Source organism: Phragmites australis, chromosome 15 (assembly GCF_958298935.1).
Source record: "Phragmites australis chromosome 15, lpPhrAust1.1, whole genome shotgun sequence".
NCBI lineage: Eukaryota > Viridiplantae > Streptophyta > Magnoliopsida > Poales > Poaceae > Phragmites > Phragmites australis.
Genome location: NC_084935.1, coordinates 22,170,155 through 22,190,536, shown reverse-complemented (window position 1 = coordinate 22,190,536; position 20,382 = coordinate 22,170,155). Strand labels below are relative to the sequence as shown.

General features: G+C 42.0%; 1 protein-coding gene across 1 annotated transcript; it reads right to left on the bottom strand.

Moving 5' to 3' along the window:
* Nucleotides 1–7,975: 7,975 nt before the first annotated feature.
* Nucleotides 7,976–17,605, bottom strand: LOC133892208 (uncharacterized). Its single transcript, XM_062332912.1, has 6 exons — nucleotides 17,431–17,605; nucleotides 16,211–16,348; nucleotides 10,562–10,879; nucleotides 8,409–8,449; nucleotides 8,270–8,323; nucleotides 7,976–8,164 (listed from the first exon to the last, which is right to left on the bottom strand). The coding sequence occupies exons 1-6, from the start codon at nucleotides 17,603–17,605 to the stop codon at nucleotides 8,153–8,155; spliced, it is 738 nt and encodes a 245-aa protein (XP_062188896.1). The 3' UTR covers nucleotides 7,976–8,152.
* Nucleotides 17,606–20,382: the final 2,777 nt, after the last annotated feature.

The window sequence follows — 20,382 nt, the reverse complement described above, 5'->3', positions numbered from 1 at the left end:
TTTTTCCGTCTGCTTTACAAGGCAGAACCGGGTCTTGGACGGCACTCGGTTTTCAGGTTTTTATCACACTTTTGTTACTGCTGTACTGCGTAAATGAATTGCATGTAAGTAAAGTAATTCAGCCAGCTATTACCTGGAATTCTTACCGGGAGTTTATGGACAACGTTCCAAAGGAAATGTTTGATCGAATAGAGAATGACTTAACTGCGAGTTGAGAGGCCTGATTTTGTCAAATACTCACTTCGATCCCAAATATAAATTTATTTGGACTTAGGCACAAGAATTAAGATAAGTGGTACAATGATCCTGGTACCCATCAATTGATGTTATAGTTAAGGTGAGTGGCAAGTTTACTGTATTGATTAGGATTCATTTAAGTAGGGCAAACATGAAAGAATGAATCAAAAAGTGCATTGAAGCTATGATTGACTTATATTTGGTGTATTTGAGAGAATATTGTATGGACTTATATTTGGGATCGGAGAGAATATATCATTTCCAATAAATCTCATACCAAATTCGTGCGCTCCCAACAAACCTACATTATGGGGTATGGTGGGCGTGAACATGTTTGGTCTCCAACAATGCGTGAATCAAGCAGTTCACGATCCGCGCACATTTGTGAAGTTTGTTGTTAGATAACGGAGCCAAAACCATCTTATGTTTTTTTACAGGGGGCAAGGCTTAAGTTTTTTTTTTTGTTGGGGGCAAGGCTTAAGTTTTTTTTTTTAATCGGGCAAGACTTAAGGTTTGAATGCTGTGAAGTATCGATCATCTGTCTTGGATTGCGATTGCTGAGGAAGGGAAAAAAAAAAGTGTGAACAGTGAACAGTTAAGTAAGGACAAGAGAAGATGTTTTGAGTTCGCATTTTTGGAAGGAGCTTTTGCCCCGTGCATGCGATCCTACAATACAAAGAGCTAGAGAATAGGCTTACGCGGCCCAACAGTCTCGATATTAGTCAACGCCAGCAGCCCATTTTTTTTATTTTTTTATTAAAAATTTAAATAAATAGATTCTTAGCAAGAGAAATTGTAAAACTAGACGCATGCAGCCCTCTTAGAGGGTTGCAGCCCTCTGAGAGGGTGGTTAGAGTACTAACCACCCCTGAGAAGACGGCAGGCTTAACCATCCCCTCAGAGGGTGGGTACGGCATGCTCGCCCGAGCCGCCTCCCTTACCGCCCCCCCCCCCGAGAGGTCTCCCCTCCCGCCACGCTCGGCTACCTACCCACCCGGCCTCTCCTATAAAAGGGGCCAAAAATAGGTCAAAATATTATTTTATTCAGAAAAAAGAAAAAGTTGAGAAGAGGGAGGAGAAGAGAGGAGAGGAGAGGGGCGGAAGAGAGGTTGGCGAAACCCTACTACATTTGAGCCGCGGATTTGAAGATTAATTTCGGGTAAGTCTTTTTTTTCCTTTTTGTTATTGTTAATTAGTGCAATAATAGTATATGACATAGGTTTTAGACATTTATGACCTAGGGTTTAGAAAATTGTCAAATTTACTTAGAAAATTGTACGATAGCAGTGTAATGTAGAATATTATTTTTAGTATATTATTTTTACTATATTGGGGTTGTACCTGTGGATGTAGGAGGTAGCAGTATATGATAATTTGCGAACCTAGGATGTAGCATTTAGAAATAATTTTATCCGATAATTAGAAATATAGTTTATTATCTTAACATCGGTTATGTTTGCGGGTGTTTTCAGGGATGGCAGATAAATTAATTTTTCAGATATATTATGGTGAGGATAAAATTAGGTCCTAACGGTGTAGATCTGTCTAAATTTCATCATGTCATGAAGGGTCTTAGTAAAGCTAATAAGAGGACCATTGTGGGTGTGTGAAAATGGCTCATGCGGTTTTTCCAACTGGATCCGCAGCAACATGAGCTGAAGTTGAAAGCTGTCCTCAGCCGTGCTAGTCATGGATACTTTTATGAGCTTGTTCCCATCAAAACCACATCAACTTGGAGGCAGTATATAGATATATGTTGTGAACGTGGTCTGCCGCTTGTTTTATTAGCTGAAGCATACCTGAAAGATCAAACTGAGGTGAACTCTGCGGACATATGAGTGCGAACTTCTACACAGTTTAAAAACAAAGAGTAATGAAGCTTTTCAAGAAGTTGTGCAGTCAAAACCAGCAACGAAAGTTCAATGCACTATGGGCAAGACTTGATGAACTGACTCTGAAACAAGCTGCGGAGGCTGCACCTAACGGTGATGAACCAATAGCTCTTGGACCTCTTCCAACCGATACTCCGCAGATTGTAAGGAGATCAGGCTCATCTATTCGGAGCTTCTCACAGTGGATACGTAATGAGCCAAATGAAAAATGGGCTTTGTTGTACGATAGTAGTGGTGCAAGGTATGGAGTAATAACTACAAATCTTGCAGAGGTTTATAACTGGGTCATGCGAGGAATGAGATCTCTACCACTAGTTGGAATTGTAGAAAGCATTTTGCATGGGACTTGTAAGTACATTATTGATCGATATGCAGCTGCTAAGATTGTAATGGAGGACAATCGTATGCTTTACGGACGGATGCTATGTGAGTACATGGAGAAGGCTAATAAGAAGGCCCACATGCATCGCGCAAATCAAGAGGGCACTGCGAAGCACAGGTTCAGTATCCTGTGTCAGGATAAGGGTCGGAGGGGGAGGGCGGTAAACGTGAGCGGCATGTTCAAGAGTGTGTGCTAAGGAGTGGGACATGCATCTGTAGTTGTCAGAAGCCACAATTACTCCACAAACCTTATACACACGTCATAGCTGCGTGTGCGGAGCACCATATGCTTTCCAGGCAATATGTTTCAAAGTATTTTATGAAAGATCAAATACTCAACACCTGGAATCATGAGCTGTATGGTTACGGCATTGTTGACACTTTTACAAGTAATCCAGGGCCTGCAAGAATATATGTGCCTAATTTGGAAAAGATGAAGAATGCACCTGGCCGAAGACAAACTCGTCGGATTCGCAACGATATGGATGAATCCGAGGCTGGCCTTAGGGTCAAGCGATGCAGTCAGTGCAATGAAATAGGTCACACTTACAAGTATTGTTCCAAAAATGCACCTATTGTCTAGGTGAGTTTTATGGTGCGTTGTGCTCGTTTTATACCATTTTAATCTTAATTAATGTTGCATATAGTGATATAGTTAATTTGCATTCAAAGTATATTGTTACTGATCTAACAATGCATTAATGTACATGTCTTTCAAATGCAGATATGGTTGACCCTGCGACCCCCGAGCTTCTAGACCCTACCGTGGACAAGAAGCATCGCAACTTCTTATCCGCCGAGCACCAGACGGAGCTAGGAGTGTTTCGACCACGGGGCCCTGGAGAGCTGCTCACGATAGACGAGCGATGGAAGCACAGGTACTTCGATAATTTCATACGAAATTGCCATATCACTGATGTAGTTCCATATTATTGATATACTGCAACACTTATAGGTTGGTAGCGACGGGATTCCTACCGCTTTGCCGATTGGTCGAGGCCCGATCGACGGAGAACCTAGAGGCAGCGGCCTGTCATTTCTATTTTGATCGGTCGCTGATAGCAGCACTGGTCGACCGATGGAGGCCGGAGACACATACGTTCCATCTCCCGTGCGGCGAGATGACCCCGACCTTACAGGACGTAGCCTACCTCTTAGGCCTTCCTTGCGCGGGAGCTGCGGTTGGGGTCATCGATATGGAGGCTGATTGGATCAACGACATGCATCAGCGTTTTGGCCCGGTGGAGCGGAAGGCGGACGCACCCCTCTACGTGCCTGAGTTCTTGTCCGATGCACGAGGGCCAACGAAGAAGTGGATCCTACAGTTTCAGGTACGGTACAATACAACCTATCAAATACTATTATACTATGTAGTAATGATCATTTTTTGACACCAGCCATATTTGCAGCCGGCGTACATACACCCCCATGCCAACGCATACGCGGTCTCCAGGTATTTGCAGGCCTTTCTGCTTTGATTGTTTGGGTGGGTTATGTTCACTAGTGCCCAAGGCCACCTGGTTGCGAGGACGCTTGTGCCGTACGCCCGGTTGATAGCGAATGCTGATGGGGAGGAGGTACCGCAGTTCAGTTGGGCATCCGCTGTCCTTGCTGCGACGTATCGGGCGCTCTGCAACGCGTGCACAAAGAAAGAGCCACTAGCCACTTTTGTCGGGTGTCCACTTCTTCTGCAGCTATGGTCATACGAGCATTTCGCCATAGGCAGGTTGGTGATGGACCGCTCCCCGTACCCAGAGGAATGGTATGGCGAGCCGGACGAGGATGCGCCTACTATGGCCTCGATGTGGTGCCGTCGTCGGGTACGTATTTTACATTAACACTTTGCTTCGTGTTCTTTTTCCCTCTAACGATTTGTAACGATGTTTGTCACACAGCCACACTGGGCGCATGAGCAGCCTCGCAGTGCTTACGAGCATTTTCGTACCCAGTTCGACAGGCTACGTCCGGACGACGTGGTATGGGAGCCATACAACATCTTGGTCGTGCAAGGACGTGTAGGATTGGGTTTGTCACCGTTGTGTACCTGTGACAAGGAGTACTGGCTCACGAAGGCGTCAATTGTCTTTGACATCTACGTCGAAGAGTACTCACCGCACCGCGTCATGCAGCAGTTTGGCCGTCACCAGGCATTCCCTCTCGTCCACATCCGTACTGTCCCCGTGCAAGTCCACAGGTACATATGCAAAATTACAGTTTTTGTAACCTTCGTTTTACTGTGACTTACATTTACCGTAGTTCAAATGCAGGTATACACGGAAAGGCCAGCCAGCTAACAACCTCTGGGCAGAGCGCTTGGCCCCTTACGTGGCAACATGGGCCCAAGCGCTACAGGATGTCGTGGAGGAGGCTCATCCCCACACCGAGTGGAACTTCAACGAGTACCTACGGTGGTACATTCCACGTACACGCACACGTGTCACCTACACCCCAGAGGGTGTCCGGCCTCACATCGCGTCGACAATGGAGGCATACCCGGTGCATTGGGACGAGGACACCGTATTAGCGGTAAGTTATTTTTTGAAGTCAGTAGTCCGTACTCAACGAACAAAACTGTATACTGTAATTGTTTACTTCTGTTCGTATCCGCAGGCAGATATCATTTATGATGTACATAGGGATGCAGCTGGTGCCATAGACCGCCTCCGGCAAGGGCAGCACCTCAGTGCGTCGGATGTTGCGAGCTTCATCAAGCGGGTTTTCGACAAAACAGCACGCGCCTTAAAGCTAACCTCCTGCCGATCTACCATAGATATAGCAGGGGCGCCTCCTAGGTCCAGTGGTGTCCACGCCGAGTCGTCTCGGCGGTCAGACGTGCACCGTCGTTCATCCTTGTCGGCACCCACACGACCCCTTTTACCACGTCATGGAGGCTCAGAGCAACTTGGTACAAATTTTACTTTTGAATAATATTGAACAATATCCTTTACTTACTACTGCATTGATTATTAAACTTTAATTAGGTCCACCTACACAAGTCTCGATGCAGCCTCGTAGATCAAGCCCTGTGCGTCCACCCTCAGGTACTGGTGGCACCCTTCATCCTAGTTTTTAATACTTTCAGCAAATTAAGTTAATATTGTGCTCAGGTTACTTCGGTGATGAGGCCGGTCCGTCTTCGGCAGCCCCACACCCAACCCCGCCTGCAACGTTCGAGCCATACTACAGCACGATAGCGTGGCCTTCTTCTGCTGCACCGTCATACCACGCAGGTACAATTATACAATTTTTACTACTACTTCCAATACCACATTGTTCGTATCTAACGTAATTATTTGTTCGTAGGCCCCTCTAGCCAGTACACATGGACGCCAGCGGAGCCTTCACAGTCCTCCTACCCTAGTCAGGAGGATGAGGCTGGCCCGGACGCCGTATACGACCTCGTTTGTGACTTCTTCGAGGGCACACCTGACTACAACGTCCTCCAGCGGTCCCAGGTACCCAGTGCTCCCCTTCGGACATAGCCCACACAGGACGAGGCATCGATACCGGTGCTCCCTACTTGGCCTACCAGACACGTCGGTCCACCCGACCCCCTCACCTACTCCAGGGGTCACGTGAGGGTTAACCAGCAGCATCGGGACCATGATGGGGCGCACGGGCGATGGCAACGAGGGAGGCAGCAGTAGAATTTTACATTTTATGTAACTTACATATGCATATTCGCTTCATGATGTACTCCTATGTATTCAGACACGTTTACTTTATATGGTCGACTTAGCATGTTGTAACTACATTTCGTATTCAGACACGTTTAATGAAGAAGTGACCACACTACTGAACTTTAACCATGACTTGACAACACATGCCTCATTGCGCAGGCTTTAAACAAGAAGTGACAACACTACCCAGCTTTTTCCAAACAATAAATGACAACACGGGTACCAATAAATGTGAAATCTCTGACCATGATCAATGACACAACTTTCCCATTCTTCAAGATGGAATCTGATGCTCCTGCCACCAGCTACGCCCCCGCCCTCACTCCTTTCTTCAATAGCAAATCCAATGCTCCTACCTCCCCCAACTATAAATAGCCGAACCTCCTTACGTTGATGCATCACTCATTTCTCATATCTCTCAAGTGCAATGTCTTCCTCAGCTCCATCAAACCCACCAAAGAAACATTGAGAGACTACCATACCTGAAGGTCTTGAACCACCAATATGCTTCTGTGGTGACCTTTGTAAGCTCCGCGAGTCGCAGGACATCTCATACACCTATGGGCCGCACTTTTTCATGTGTGCCAACTACGAGTATGACAAGCCTTAACATGCAACAACTGGTTATCGACCGGTACGATAACAGATATCCGCCTCATCTCTTCCGATTTCGCACCCTCTTTTACTAACCGTTCATCTTGTTCCATTTGTTCAGTCCCCTCCACCGCTATGTGATTTTATTCAATGACTCGACAATGAGCAAAATGACGCACAGAAGCAGTGGGTCGACATGAACATGAGGTGAAGAAGGGAAGCATACGCACGTCGGGAGTACGAGCAACAGCAAGATGAACTTCGCCTCAAGTGGGAGGAAGAAGAGCGCATGAGGAAAGCGGCGCACGACCGTACCGTGGCTCAGGCTCGGGAGGCTGAGAGGGAAAGGAAGCGGGAGAGAGCCCGCTGTGCTAAGGCGGCAGGTCCCGATGCCCTCTGAAAGGGAAAGTATCCTAGATGCACTCAGTAAAGAGTATCTAATGTAACCCGACATACTTTTCCTCCTTAAGGCATGTTATGATTAGGATCGGCGCACTAATAAGTAGGTCTTAGTGCGAACCGTACATGCCACCTTTGTTTTCTCATCGTGTCATCGCGGTTACAGTGTATTGTAATGTTTTCACCCTATGTTTAATACTATGTTTGTCGTCGTTCGCACTCCATACTCACGTAAAATGCTGCGAGTGCTAATTACTGATTTTTTATTCTCCAACTATTACATAACCTACTACAAATTTAAATTCTAAATTTCCTTAAAGCCCTTACTTTTTATTTCTTGAATTACACAAAAATTACATTTTTAGAGGGAAAAAAGGTCCCAACCGCCCCCCTTAGAGGGCGGCAAGGGGCTAACCGCCCTCTCTGGGCCTAACCGCCCCCTCAGAGGGCGGTTATCCCCCTTGCCGCCCTCTGAGAGGGCGGTTAGGCCTGCCGCCCTATCAGGGGGCGGTTAGGTGCCTTAACCACCCCCTGAGAGGGCTGCACGCGTCTAGTTTTGCAATTTCTCCTACGGGGAATCTATTTATTTAAATTTTTAATAAAAAAATATAAAAAAAAAACTCTAGACCATAGTGGCTACCAGTGTGTCCCAGTAGGGGGACCTACTAGCGCCCAGATGTCTGACAAGAGAACACTAGAAAATAGCCCGTGGCCAAGGAAAGTGATATAAAACCACAAAAGCATAATAGCAGGTAGTTCAATGCAATTGAACATCACCAAAGCTCAGCGGGTAGCATATTAATAGTTGGATATTTGTTCAGTACATACTACAGGAGTACATATTACACTACATAAGTGAACAACTTGTCAAATTTCATTACTGAGTTGCTTAAATTGCAAAAGTCGGTACAAACAGCGGTAATAAGCCCTAGCCACCACATAAATGCAACTCCATCTCATCCTTGTCATCTAGAGCTCATCCTAGAAAGGTTGATCAGAGCATGAATCAGGACACGATAGGAGCAGGAGAATAATACTTGGAAATACGAAAATGCAAAAGAAAGAAACGCGTTTGTGCTTGTCAACCTCTGGATCAAAGTCTGCCTTATCCTCATCATCCTTGTCATGGTCTTTTTCATCCTGATAAACATGTGTCAATGTTATCTATGTTTAGTCAAGTGATCAAGTAAGTGATCAAGGAAGAATAGATAGATGCACTTCTTACGTTCAGGTCATCATCTTCATCATTGCTATCCTTGGCAGCTCCTTGTTAACAAAAGATTTATAATTAATGGCAAGCAAACCCAGAAGTCATGACCATGGTGTACAATCCAATATACCTCCGCACAAATGATATACACATTGAAGATGTACTTGTTGGTCTCTAGTAGTTCGAAAAGGCATAGATCCCCGAGTGTAAATTGTTGTAACACGCAAATTCTTTCAACCTTTTCAAAAGCCTTTTGTGTTTATATTTGTTTTGACGGTATTTATATTTCCAGCTATTTTTGGATTGGCAACTCGCCTTATAGATTTTGGGTTACATACTTACATTTAGTTATTACAGCTCTTGTGGAAAAAAGTATAGTCACTCTTACCTCAGCATATTTCCCGTCAGTCCTCTATAAACTTATACTTAACACACAGCTAGTCCTAACAATAATCTGATCTATGTCAGTAATTGCCTGAAAACAGGATGCATCGCATGTATCTCTTCAGAGTTTTTGTCTTGTCATGCTCTGAGGTGCACAAAACAAAAGGCCTTCCAAATGTAGTAGCCTAAGACAGATATTTTTTTTCCTCAAGAAAATTATAAATTTATAATAGCTTTTTTATTTGATTTCGTCCAATCTATACGACAATTGAGGATTGAAGGAAGCCTCCTCGAAGTGTAAGCTGATAACAGAAGTCATACCTGTTCAGGTGAGATACCAATGATCTAAAAAATCCTTCGTTGTACATCACTTTTGTTGATTCTCAAACTGCTCCCTCCAATATAAGATGTTCAGTATTATTATGAACTCTGCTTCCACATCATTAAATATAGCACTCTTTTTCCATGTATTTCAGTTACATATACATGTATGTAGGTAAACTACTTATCAATAAGATAAACTTTTGTACTTTGCACACCTCATTTAATTATTCATCATAAAAAAGGGCATTCACTAAAACAGTGAGTTTTTTTTATAAGTAATTTAGCATCTCTTAGGGTCAAGATGTTACATATACTGTCTTCAATTCTGGACCATATAACAATGCAAATATAAAGCTGAATGAAGAATGTGTGCACACTCTGAAAGATGAAAAACAGGAAGTACTTCATTTCATTTTGGAACTGCACCTACGTAAATAATGAAGACAGTAGCACCATTTCAGAACAGGGAGAATCTCCATTTTTCTAGGACATTCCTGAATATATCTATCTATTTTTTGCGAGGTGGAAACTGAATAAATACCATTGATTAATGCAGATTAATGTAGTTATTTACTTAGCATGCTGATGCTCTTTGAACTTTCAGCCAAGAAAGGAAGAGAAGGAAAGCAGCCTTGATCAACAGATAGTCAAGTAAGTTATTGCAAATGCTGCATAATATACTACATTAATCTGTCTCTGATTAGTCATGTGTTGAGATTGGTACTGCTATAATGTTTCAGTGTGCTGATGATGCTCCACATGGTGCTTCCAAAATGCTAACAGGAGTGGCAAGGATTAAGACATAAAAGTTTCTTGACACTTTGCATATCAATCAATCCCAACTGGTGCACCTAGTCTGAAGAATTGAAGTGCGTGCACTTGTAGTCTTGCATTATCATGCAAGGAGGAAATGAAGAAATCAGGAAGTCATTGTAGTATCTAACCAAATGAATATTTTTAGTATTTAATTTCTGTGACAGACAACACCTTCCCAAGTGGAAGGTTGAACAAATATGTAGTCCCAACAATGCAAAACGAGGGGCAATTTTCACAGGTTATTAGACAATAGCAACATTTTCTTGGCCTTCCATCCAATGTAAATTTTCAGAGAAGCCAATAAACTCAAAAGTATTATACTAAATCAAGTTAGAGAGAACACTGACTGAAGAAATAAACCATTTTGCCAAAGCTAAAATACAAACATAGGTTGCTTCGAAACTTACTATCTGCATAAAAGTCACTATAAGAAAAACCTATTTTCTGTTGCATAAAAAATAGAGCAAGTCTAGTTTTTAGACACCAATCTTTGTTTCTCGGACGCTCACCTTAGCTTGCCCCTTGATGTATCACTCGCATCAAGCGAAATTAAGTATTCACAGCATTGGGCCTACGGTATTTGCATGTAGAAAGCAGGAAGCATACAAAATTAAATGACTAGACACACACGCTAGATCGAGTACCTCTGAAGGCTTTCACGACGGGGTGCCTGAAGTTGTCGAGGACGGACATAAGGGCGCGGAGCATGCGGGAGACGGCGACGCTGAGGTTGTCGCTAGTACCCAGGATGCCATGGAGGAACTCGATGTAGAGGACCAGGTAGTTGTTGAGGCTCCATGCGAGGATGGAAGCCGAGCGAGAGCCGAGAGGAAGAAGTCGAGCTTGGAGGGTTGATGCGGTTCGGATCGAAGTTGAGGAGCAACTGGTCCTGGCGGACTGTACAGGTGACCTCCACTTCGGAGAATCCGTACTCAAGGAGGAGGTCCCGGGTGGCGTCGGCTCTATCCGTGTCGTGGATGTAGACGTTGCGGGTAGGGTGAATTAAGGTATTTAAAAATTAATAGTCTTAAAATTTTATAAGATAAATTTATCTTAATTTCTATTTAAATATGTTCTATATTTATCTAGTGTGTTTATTTTATCTAAAAAAGATTACAACATATTTTAATAAGGTAAATTACAAGTATGTAAATGTGAAAACGTAAATAAGGTAGAGAGACAAACTCGATATAGAGATTTTTTATCTTACGGTATCGATGGTATGAATGTCACTCCTAGTTAATGTTAAAGTTCCACCAATGATATACTTCTGGTCATCATCTAGCTATAACTCTTGAGCTACCAAGGAAAGACCTCAAGCCGGATGACCCAGTAAGCCACCAAAATAAAGTCTCACTACTAGCCTCTCTTCCGGTCACTTGCTGTTGTGATCACTTCGAAGCTTGAGCCACCAAAGTAAAGGTCTCCGCGTCTCTATATACGTGCCTTACCATAGTTCCACATCAAGTCAAATGGTCAACAAGCTTCAGCAACTTCGGCTCAAGTTACCAGCGAGTCACCAAGACTTTAAGGTGCTAACGTACCACTTGGTAAAAGCTAGCATCACTTCTTGATCCCTTGTTCAAGCTGTAGCACCTAGCTACAACTCACTCTAGGCCTATAAGCACTAAATACTCTCTAATCTTGTGCTTAATCGCCTTGTATGATCACTTCAATCACTTTGGTGACTTAGATATCTTCTCAAGTGCCTATGAGATTCCCTAAACTCTAGCAGTATGACACCCTTTCAAATGGATGAGTGAAGGGGTATTTATAGCCTCAAATCTGCCAATTAGTCATTGCCCCCAATAACTTAAAAAAGCTATTAACACCGGATGATCTGGTGAGAACAGTAGTACTGACACCGGATCATCCGGTGAGTACAACATCAGAAATTAGCCGTTGGAACTCTACTCAATATCTCTATGAACACCGGACACTCCAGTTACTTTTAAATCTATCATCAGACGTTCCGGTGAGCTATCTTGAGCCATCCGAACCTTTTTAGCCTCTCTATGTAAATGCTCTGATGCATTCATTTGGTGTCAATTTTAATCACACCGGACAATCCGGTGAGTTAAACCTTATCTTTTTTATCCTGAAAATGCTTCGGTGTAACTATCTTTATAATCACCGGACTATCCTATGAGTTGATTTTCATTCTTCAGCACTTGGAATTGCCTCTGCAAGAAATACTCCAATGCTTTGTACCTTTCATCACCGGATTATCTGGTGCGGTCATCAACCTTCTCCCTCTTTATTAAAAATACTCCCGTAAAAAAATGTTGCTCTGTAGCTGATAGGTCAATTCCTCTTAGGATATTGGCTGTCAAGGTGCTTATCTTGGAAAACATATTATAATCCATTTATGTTGTTGTCTAGCTTTGTATTAACAAACCCTTTTGTCATTGTAACGTTTGCGGCACTCTATTATTAGCAATTGATGTGTTTGGGTTGTTGGATTTTCTCTGTTCACTGGTTGTTACTAGGATAATGATGTTGATAATTATCGCTTTTCGCAGCAACACGTAACTATTTTATGGGACAAAACAACAATGATTTTCGGACTACAATGATGTAGCACAAATGCTTTACGAGCAAAACAACAAAGAACCAGCGTGAAGCACTTTGGCTAGACCTAGGTGATCACGGCGGCAGCTACTCTAACCTAGGCAGCGAGAACATACAAAAAACAACAAGTAGATGCAATGTTTTTGATGATTGACTATTGATTGCAATCGGCCTTCACCCCCTCAACTATTTATAAGGGTGGCTTAGACTTGGCCTTCTGGAATATGACTATCTCATCCTAAAAATCCGCCTACACATACCTTGTTCGGTCGAAACTACCAAAAGAATCCGGACATATCTAAAAAAATCAAATCGAGTCAGACTCAGACTGAACGTTGGATGATCCGGTGAGAACAAAATTCTGAACACCGGAACATCCTACGAGTTCAACCAGGCTGAAACCCTAAACTCTATTTAATGAACACCGAATGTTCTGGCGAACAACATGTCTACACCGGAGGTTTCACTAGAAGAACTTCCAAGAGACCTGAGCCCTCTGCAAAACTTGTATTTTTATTCATCGGATAATCCAGTGTTCTCACAAGAAACTTCACCGGAATAATTTTTAGGAGAACCAAACTCTCTGCAGGAATCAACTTGAACTCACCGGATAATCCAGTGTTCTCACCGGAAACTTCACCAGACTAATTTCTAGGAGAACCAAACTCTGTGCAGATTTCAACTTGAACTCACCGGATAATCCGATGATTTCACCGCAGACTTCACTAGACCATTTTCAGGAGATCTGAACTTTTGGCAGAATTTAACTTGAACACGCCGGATAATCTGACGATTTCACCGAATACTTCATCGGACTATTTTCCAGGAGATCTGAATTTTCTACAGAATTCGACTTGAACTCACCGGATAATCCGACGATTTCACCAGAGACTTCATCGGACTATTTTCCAGGAGATCTGAACTTTCTGCAGGATTCACTCGCACTAACCTACACTACCCACCGGATATTCCAGTGATGACACAGCCTAAGCACCAGACCATCCGGCGTTCATAAAAAAAATCTTAGTTGTGTCATTTTTTCCTATCAACACATGCCCCCCTATTTTTTTTGGTAAAGCTTGCGTACCAAAAAAAATACTTTTATGCACAATAATCATGAATAACTCATCATCTATTTTCAGCTATTGCTTAGGATGATGATAAACAATGCACCGACCATGCATGTATGCTCTTAGGACGATGATAAACTACATCGGCCTAGTACAATTACATTTCTTAGGGCGATGGTAAATTACACCGGCCATGCATATTTATCTCTTCCCTCAAACTTGCCACACACTTGGATAATATTTGTTCAAGTAGTCCCATTGAGAGCCCTATAAAATGCTTCACCTTGCGAATTCTTCACTATATAAGAATTTCCTGAACTATTTCTACACCTTGTATGGCCTTCCTAGCTTGGAGACCATTTTCCGAACTTACCACTCTTCATTCCAATGGGCAACATTGTTTTCCATACTAAATCCCCAATCTGAAACGATTTTTCTTTTACCTTTCTTGTTATAAGCTTTAGCCACTCTCAACTTATCTTTCTCAATCTCCCTCAATGCTCTCAATCTTTCGTTGGTGATATCATCTATCCTATCCATCATAGCATCATAATAATCCACGGTCGGCAAATCATTTTGTCGCGCCACCCTCAATGCACCAAGATTTACCTCAATGGGTAAAATAGCCTCTTATCCATACACTAGTTCATAAGGAGTAATTTTAGTAGCACTATGCCTAGTTATACGATGAGCCCACAATGCTTCACTCAAAACCTCATGCAATCTTTTTCGAAGTCTTATTGCTTGACTCGCCTGCCCATTGGCCTTAATATGGTGAGGAATTGAGAAGCTTAAACCCAAATTATTCATCGAATTCATGCACTTGATGAGAAATAAAAGAAGAACATTGGTCGGTAGTTAAAATTTGCGGAATGCCGAATCTATAAATGATATGTTCCAAGATAAGTTTGATTACCTCTTTATGTGTCATATTTTTTAATGGAACAGCCTCAGTCCACCTTGTAAAGTAATCTGTAGCAACCAAACTAAAGAGGTCACCTTTGGAAGATGAAGGATAAATTTGGCCGATGAAATCTAAAGCCCATCCATGAAATAGCCATGGTTTAATGATAGGATGCAACATAGAAGCAAGAGCTAATTGTATATCACCGAATTTTTTGACATGCTTCACGTTCTTTATAATACCTAAAGCAATCTTCCAACATAATCAGCCAATAAAAACAGCCCTCTTTAACAACCACTTCATTTTGTGAGACGATTGATGTGTACCACAAATCCCTTCATGCACATCACCCATATCAATTTTACTTTGCTCCGAACCTAAGCACTTTAGAAGCAACCCATCTAAGGTTCAGCCATACAATTCACTATCCAGCACCAAATATCTTGAAGCTTGCCGTCTAATTTTCCTATCTACCGATGAGTTAGGATTTTCTAAATACTCAATTAGCGACTTCCTCCAATCTCTAGGTATAGACATATCTGAATCATTAGACAAAACCAAACTATCCCCCTGTTGTTCGGCCAAAGAAGTATTAGCACAAGCCAACAACGGTTTTTCTAATACAAATAAATTCCCTCCACTTATCCGATAATTGGATGCTTGTTGTGGCAAGTCATTTGCCCTCATATTCTCTTTTTTAAATATGTGAGTGATAGTGAAATCATCCAAAGTTGTTATAATATCTAAACATCTATCCAAATAACTATTTAGTGATCCATCAAAACATTGAAAAACTTTAGAAACCTGTTGTACCACTAATAATGAATCACCAAATACCGCTATATTTTTCACACCCATGGATTCTAAAATTTGTAAACCCAACAAGAGAGCTTCATACTTGGCTTGATTGTTGGTATAAAAGTACTCTAAGCGAACCGATGTTTCAGAAATAACACCTCTAGGTGAAACTAAAACAATACCAACGTCCTGACCTTCTCTACAAGCTGAGCCATCAAAATGTAATTTCCATAGATGCACACAAACAACACCAATCAACATATCATTATCAACACGATGATCAACAAAAAAAAATAACTACAATTTGGCCTTTCATAGATTTTAATGGTTCATAAGTCAAATCATATTCAATCAAAGCATAAGTCCATTTTCCGATTCTACCACTCAAAATCGATCGCTACAACATATATTTGATAACATCGGTTTGGCATGCAACCACACAAGTACTAGAAAGTAAATAATGTCTCAGCTTGGTGCATGCATAATACAAGGACAAACACAATTTTTCAATAAACACATACCTTGTTTCCGTTTCCAAGTGACGTCGAGTCAAATAAGTGATCACATATTACTTCCCTTCACTTTCTTGCATGTGGACATCACCTATCACCATCTCTTGTGCATCAATATGTAACCGAAATGGAGTCCCAGCTTTGGGCACCCTAAGTATGGGATTTTTGACAAATATTTTTTGATTTCCGAAAAGGCTTGTTGTTGTTCTACCCCCCCCCCCCCAAGTAAAATCGGCTTCTTTCTTCAACCAAAGTATAGGAGTAAATGCATTAACCTTGCCGAACAAGTTAGATATGAACCACCTCAAGTAATTAACTTTTCCTAACAATTTTGTAACATCCCTTTTGATTGTGGCACCCCCAACTTATTTATGGCTGTTATATTCATGAGATCTATCTCTATGCCTCTCTAATGTATTATAAAACACAAAAATTTGCCCTGCGATACACCAAAAGCACACTTGAGCGGGTTCATCTGTAAACCATACTGACGCATCCTTTCAAGAGCTAAGTGCAAATCAGAGAATTGACTATCCATAGCATCCAATTTAACAACAATATCATCAATGTATATTTCTAAAATAATACAAAGCAAATCATAAAAAATTAAATTCATAGCTCTTTGATACGTAGCACCAGCATTCTTCAACCCAAATGTCTTGACAACACACTCAAATAAGTCAAAAAAACCCGGATAGCAAAAGACCGTTTTAGACATGTCCTCTTCGGCTATGAAAATCTGATTATAACCCGCATTACCATCCAAAAAAACTAATGACCCTATGACCCGAAGCATCATTAATCAATATATCAGCGATAGGCATAGTGTATTCATCTTTAAGAGTATCTTTATTCAAATCTCTAAAATCAATGCATACTCTCAACTTACCACTATTTTTCTTATCAACTGGGACAATATTAGATATTCATTCAGCATACTTACAAGGGCGAATAAACCCTGCAGTGAGCAACTGGCTTATTTCTTTTTTGATGCATCCATACATGCTAGGATTAAACTTTCTAGTCAGTTGTTTGTGAGGTCTAAAACTAGATTTCATGGGAAGCCAATGCTCCACAAGCTCATGGCTAAGTCTTGGAATTTCATAATAATCCCAAGCGAAGCAATCAATATATTCTTTAAGCAATGCAATCATTTTACTTTTCTAGATAGCACACATGTTTTTATTCACAAATGTTGGCCTAGTAACAGTACCATCTCCTATATCCACCTCTTCTAGTGGGTTGGCTGACGAAAAACCTTATCCTAGCTTTTTCACCCCATCAAAATCATTAATAGTCTCACAAATATTGTTCTTCTTAGACTGATATTGTTTCACACATTGTTGCAACTAATCTAAATTATTTTGTTTATCCATTTATATCATTACATGTAGGAATTGGTTGTACAGACACAGGTACAAAACCATATTTAATAGCACTAAGAAAATCATAATCTGGAAGATCTTGACCGGATAAACATTGCACATTCCCATGTTGCCAATCTACCGAAACATCCACTAAAGCAATAAAAGCCAATATATCCGCGTGTATAATCTTTACTTCATCATCTACCCATTGAATTAAAAATTAATGCAAACTAGAATGCACACAACGATTGGCATGAATCCAATCACTGCCTAATAATACGTTGTAGTTACCTTGGACATCGGCGAAGAAGAAAGCCGTAGGCACCATCTTTCTCCCAATAGTAAGCTCCATAGCGATCACACCCTTTGACTCCGTAAGATCACCAGTGAAAACATTAAGCACCAAATTTGTCCTTATTAGCTCGTTGTCCCCTTTTCCTAATTTCTCAAAAACTGAATATGGCATTGAGTTTACAGTTGCCCTACCATCAACTAGCATTCTAGAAATCGGCTTTCCATCAATATGCCCTTTAACATACAATGATTTCAAGTGTTGCTCGATTCCTTAGGCTTCTCAAATGTAGCTTTCTTCGGTCGAAGATTTAGTTGACCAACCTCCCATCAATAGCTCAAAATTCCGAATGTAAGATAAAAACCATATTGACATCCACACTATCATGGGGTGGAGTATCATCTCTAATCACCGGAGAGTCTTCTAGTATGTCATCTTTATTATCACTAGTTGTCACTACGGGCACTTTAACTGGTTTCACACTCTATTCTTTTCGGATAGGCATCATCGGCTTGATTTCATTAAAAACTTCATCTCTCACCTTTTCAGCTTGAGCCTCCCACAATTCTTGCTTGCACAAGCTCTGCAACCTTCTCTTTTGAGAGTGTGAGAGATCTTGAGGATACCATCAGGGCTGTGGTTTAGTTCCGGGCAGCAAGAATGTTTTCTTTTCAATTTCCCATTCACTCGGACTACCGATCAGTTTGGCCATAGACACAACTCCTTCGATCTTTGGCACCATGGATTATTGCACTGCTGTAGGTAGCACCATTTTACTCCCAAGATCAGTACTAACCACATCTGCACGCTGGCCATCGACCTCCATAACTTCCTCTTTGTTGCTAACACTCAAACCGCCATTAACCGATTATTTTTGCAGTTTGTCTTCCTCAACAACCGGCTGTTTTCCCCTCTGATCCAGATCTGGTTTTTCACTTGAAACACCCATATTCTTCACACATTACACCTTTTTAATCTCCCTTCTATCCCTCCAATCATTTGACCGAATTCTTGAATTAAACCGATCTTGTCTAGAATGAGGTAATCTGTTCAATGCTGATTGCCTTAGTGCTGTCCATCCCAGATGAAAATGGCTCAAATGGCATAGGAGGTGGTGCCCAAGGTCCACACCAACCCCACGGCGAACACTGAGGAAACATCATAGGAGGCCCCCATATCATAGACATTGGTAAAGATGGCCAACTGGGCCGGGCCTAACGGGCCAGCCCGCGGCACGGAAAAATTGGCCCGGCCCAGGCACGGCACGGCACGAAAGTAAATGGGCCGTGCCGGCACGGCACGGTTAGGCGGGCCGTGCCTGGGCCGGAGCCGCGGCACGCCGGGCCGGCACGGCACGGCCCATTTAAGTTTTTCTATTTTTTAAGGTTTTATATAATTTATTTATCCCTAATACATAAAGAGATCCTTAACAGGGTGGTAGAGTCATTGCTTCCCATGTACGAGGTCTTGAGTTCGATCCCTGCATTCGGCGGTTTTTTGATGTTTTTCGGGATTTTAACGTGTTAACGGGCCGCCAGGCCAGAAAAATACTAATGGGCCTATCGTGCCACGGGCCGGCACGGCACGGCCCGATCTTAAATGGGCCGTGCCTGGGCTGCAACCACGGCACGTGGGCCAGCACGGCACGGCCCGTTTAGCTAACGGGCTGTAACGGGCCGTGCCCAAAACGGGCCGTGCCTGACTGGGCCCGTGCCGTGCCGGGCCGGGCCGCCCATTTGGACATCTTTAGACATTGGTGGGCCAAAAAGAGGAAACAGAGCTGCTGCAATATTATTCTCCCATTACCTTTTTCTTCTTTCAAACTCATACTTCGGAGGTGATCTTGGACGCTTAAAAGTATTTGTCCTGTTGCTTCCCCTTTGGCCAGCCTTGCCACTCTCATATTTAGCCAAAAGCTGAATGTGGGTTTTAGCTTTTCAAGCTTCTTGATGGTTTTGCTTTTGTCTTCATTCACTTTCCAATGATCAATTTCCAGGCTCTTCAGTTTGATCATCCTTGGTTTCACATTATCACACCAATAACCACATCATTGCCTTTAGTTGACTCGGCTTGAAATGGCCAAATCAAGACCTTTCTGCCCTCAAAATTCACCATGTTGACAGGGAATGAGTCACTATTTAGCTTCATCTTTGAATTTTCAACAAACTTCAATCATCCTTCATTAATGGCCAATTGAACCTGTGACTGAAGACATTACAATCATCAGTAGCATGAGAATAAGAATTGTGCCATTTGCAATATGCACTCTTCTTTAATTCTTCCACGGGTGGAATGACATGATGAGGGTGTAAACTAATCTGCTTTTCCTCTAGCAAAAGATCAAATATCCTATTACACTTAGAAACATCAAATGTGAATTTTATCTCTTCTTGCCGATTCTTTTGTAGAGTCGGCTTCAAATTGGAGCATACAAGTGGTTTAGACTTAGACTTCTATACCTACTCAGCTACACACATATCAACACCCTCCTCGTCCATTGAGACATCATCATATTCAACTATATTAATATCGGGACGATCAATTTTTTCTTCTCACTAAATTTTCTATGCTCTTTGGCATGGCTTTCTTGAGCCATAGCTCGTTGTAACACCTTGTTCACATCTAAAAATTAATGCCCCTCTAACCTCTCTTTATATGTGCAAGCAAACCAGAAAAAGCTAATTTCGCAAGATCTCTATCGAAGAGCACCACATTAAAACATTGGTTTTTAGTATCTCTAAACCTTCTAATATATTCAGAGATGGACTCATTATGTTTTTATGTAACCGATGTTAAGTGTATCAACCTCAATTATGTGTCTCTGGTATAAAAATATTTATGAAACTTTTGCTCAAATTGTGCTCATGTATGAATAGAATTTAGTGCAAGAGAAGTAAACCAAGTAGAGGCATAGCTGGAAAGTGAAAAAGGAAATAATCTCAACCTGAAAG